Source organism: Arachis ipaensis, chromosome B09 (genome assembly GCF_000816755.2).
Source record: "Arachis ipaensis cultivar K30076 chromosome B09, Araip1.1, whole genome shotgun sequence".
Taxonomy (NCBI): Eukaryota; Viridiplantae; Streptophyta; class Magnoliopsida; order Fabales; family Fabaceae; genus Arachis; species Arachis ipaensis.
This window is the reverse complement of record NC_029793.2, coordinates 123070194-123073870: the sequence shown is the minus strand read 5'-3', so window position 1 is coordinate 123073870 and position 3677 is coordinate 123070194. Positions and strand designations below refer to the sequence as shown.

At 33.3% G+C, this 3677-nt stretch overlaps 1 protein-coding gene across 2 annotated transcripts in view; it reads right to left on the bottom strand.

The window, feature by feature from the left end:
- LOC107619207 (cyclin-dependent kinase inhibitor 5) overlaps positions 1371–3677 on the bottom strand; it is a 3090-nt gene continuing 783 nt past the window's right edge. The window contains exons 2-3 of one of the 2 annotated variants that reach the window (XM_016321450.2): positions 1985–2188; positions 1371–1859 (exon numbers count right to left, since the gene is read on the bottom strand). In XM_016321450.2, coding sequence (XP_016176936.1) covers positions 1754–1859; positions 1985–2188 — 310 coding nt within the window. In that variant the 3' untranslated portion in view covers positions 1371–1753. Of the gene's footprint in view, positions 1860–1984; positions 2192–3677 lie in introns of both variants that reach the window. The other variant, XM_016321449.2, reaches the window with a different exon arrangement.

The following is a 3677-nucleotide window of genomic DNA, read 5'->3' as shown; positions in this document are numbered from 1 at the left end:
TACTATTTTAAGGTATTTTTTATTTTATTGGGTGATCACTACAAAGGTTTTCGTTCTTCATTGTCAATTTTTTTTCTAAAATAACATGCTAGTAAGTAAACCAAATAATTTTGTTCGTTTATATTATTGTTGTGACCGAAATGGTTTATTCAACAAATAAATCTGATTCTGATGAAAATTCCAACTCTTTAAAATTAAAAAATTTTGAAAGTAACAATGGGATTCATTAGAATGCAAAGTTCAATATCTTGTTTGATTAAGGTAGTTATGGATTAAAATATTGAAAGATTAAAACCTGAGTTAAAATTTGTGGGAAAAAAAAGTACTAGAGTAGATTATACATTTATGAGCAAATTTATTGGTCCATATATTTGCAAAGAATTTATAGAATATACTAGTAAAAACTAAAAAGAATTGGCCTCTTGTTAATTTTGACTCAAATCAAATAGACCTGCAAACAGCAAAACTCCAAATTTTGCTGCAAAATAAACTTTATTGTCTCCATATCAGTCAGTCTACTCCAAGACATAACATGGAAAGCAAAATATTAAGATTTTTTTTTTCATTTTCAAAAGGGAAAAAAATTGCATATTCCAGTTTATATTCTAGTTCATATTGTACATCAAATTGTGTTTTATTACAACAGTTATTTGAAAACCACCAAATCCCAACAACTTTCCCTAGTATAATTCCTTATTATTCCGTAGATGCAACATCAACCTTAAGCTTCAGAGAAAGATGAGTTTCAAATGACAACGGATAAGGATGTTAATCCAAATTAAACTGAACTATTATTAAAAATAAATATAAAAAGGTACAAATGTCTCGGTATTGGCCTTTTTATTTTATTAGCAAAACTTAATATATAGTTAACAAAGTTCGAATAAAAACCTTCCATTCACTGAACAAATGAGAATCAGACCCAAAATAAAAAAGAGAAATAAATGAGACTTTCCTCCTAAAAAGTGCAAACAGAAATGTACACTCACAGTTCACACTTAATATAGGCCACAAAATAACTTGACCTACTGCTGCAACTACACAGCCAGGGTGAGAAATTTTGTGGCATCAGACTCAAAATGAGAAAGCATCCATTTCCAATTTGCAATGGTGTCCCGCAATGTCAGGGTTATCAAAATTTACAGAGTCGTTTTGTGGAGACATGATAACAGAGAAGACAAAAAGTTGCACTGTTTGCAATGTCCCACCACTATAGGACGCCAAAAAAGACCATCAGGTTTCAGCAGTGCAGCTACACGCCACAGAAAAAGCTACCACCATCTTAAACAAATAAATCATTCAGTGACATACCGGGACACATCCAATTTTTAATATAGCAGAAACACAGATGACAAAGGAAGTGTCAAAAGTTTAGACGGGGAAATTTGGGTCTTTATTTTCTAAGAGTTTGTTCAAGGTCCATCAGTACAAGTATAGACAAAGAAAGAGTAAAATACAAAAACAAAGAAGACCTAAGTGAATTCCTGTACCTCATACTGACCTCTTTTTTTTTTTTTTCACTTGTCTCTAATCCTACACCCTACAGCCCCTTCCTTTTCCCCCTTCATCTTCAATGATCTGTTAGACAAAGGACTTTGATTTGTATTGTTATGTAATCATCATCACCTCTGTAAGGTTACAGACCATTAGTCTACACAGCTTGAAAGTCCTACTTTCTTTACAAGTAAATAGAAGGTGATGGAAAATGGAAATAACACCACCACCGTTTTTGGCTATGTCTAACCCTGCTACGTTAAGGATGTCTTGATGGAACATTAATGCTGGCCTTGCCAGATTCCAATTTTTCCCATTCATAACGCCCGGGGAGTGGCTTCTCATTCACAGGATCGAAGTTGTACCTGCAGTTGAACCCACATGGGAAGTAATTAAATTAGATTGTTTTGTGATGATGATGGGGGGTGGGGTTGCGACAGTAAATGCGGTTAGGCAAGGAACTAAGAAACGCAAACTGTAGAAAGCATACTTCTCCATGAACTGCCTTTGCTGAGCCTGTTCGATTTCAGCAAAGAATTCATCCATTTCATGTGCCGTTGGGATTTGCCTTCTAGCTGCATTATCAGCTCTTCGAAAAGCTTCAGTTGAGCAAGTAGGTCTGGTAGTTGAACCTGGGGTCCGAATAATGTCTGGGTCCCTTATCAAACTGCATGGTGTTGATTCCCTAGTGTTTCTGCTGCAAATAATAAAGAGAGCAATTCTATTATACACCAGAAACAACAGAGACATGAGAGAAATTTAATGGCAAAAAGTAAAATAACAAGGAAACATCTCAAATAAGTATTGGTCCAAAACAACATTATTGATAAAATTTTCAGGCAGACCAGCACATTTAGAAAGCAAATAACACATTTAAATCCATTTCAAGTTTCAACTTAATTGATCATATCTAGAACATAAAGATATAAAAAGATTCAGTATTGCTCATTGTGTGTACTTAAAAGAGGCATGCATAAGTCCCTTCCCTTTATAGACATCCATCATTCTCTTAAGATTTTTAAAACTAAAATCAGCCTCCAGAGATACGAATTGAGTAATTTCATCACTGGACTTCTCCCACTCGTCGTAATTTATTACCTTTGTTGCATAATCCAAATTCAGCAGAACAAGAGTAGAGAAATTAAAATAATATGGTTGCTCAACCAAAAGACAAGTAAAAGTATCAAATTGAGGAAAAGGTTAAATTTTCAGCTCTTTAACAAAGTATCAATACTTTTGATTTTTTTTTTTTTTTTTTAAAAAAAAAGGGCCACATCAGTAACAGCTTCCTGTTGAACAAAGATTCTGTAGGTATCAACTGCAATAAGATAATATAAATCTATCCGATCTGTGTTGCCAACCTCAATTGGTGGGATATGTTTGGTTGTCGTTGAAAATATTCTGTACGTTACTTTCAAAACGACATCTTCAAATGAACAGGAACCATTTACAGGATATCGGGTGAGCAAGTACAAAGAGAATTTGACAAAGCAAGCACATTAAACACTTTGTAGGAGAATACACAATCTAATTCTCCGAAAACCTTGAGTGTGGAAACAAAGGATGGTAAAAAAAAAAAAAAAGATTAAAGGACTTTGACAACCATAAAAAACATAATTGACAAATACATTAACACTCAAATGACTGAAGGGAAGCGGGATTTGGGAAGAACAGTTAGTTAAGAAGAAAATCCTTGTATAAAACCGAATACAACATACAGGTATTCAATGCAAAAATCAACAAACACAAAATATAAACTTAACAATATTTAATCATCTTTTGAACTGAAACTTAGGAACAAATTGCATGACAGTGAACCAAAGAACAAAACCTAATTAAAAATAATATTCATCCCCCTTCCCATGAAGTTCTACAGTTAGTAACAGAATGCTTGCATTTCAAGAATGTTCAGACAAACAAAACAGAATAACATCCAGATAAAAAAAAACGATTTCCAGCTTCAGATTCAGCTCCTTCTTTGTCTCGCATCTTCTCTTTCAACCAAATAAACCATAAATCTCAATAATAAGGTACACATTGACCATGATCTTGTTAACAGTTCATCACAGAAAAAGAACTACACAAAAATATGAAAGAAAAACAACAATCTCAGAAACACTGCATCACCCCACGGCATTAACTAAATTTCAAATGCAGACCAATCAAATAATAATAATAATAAT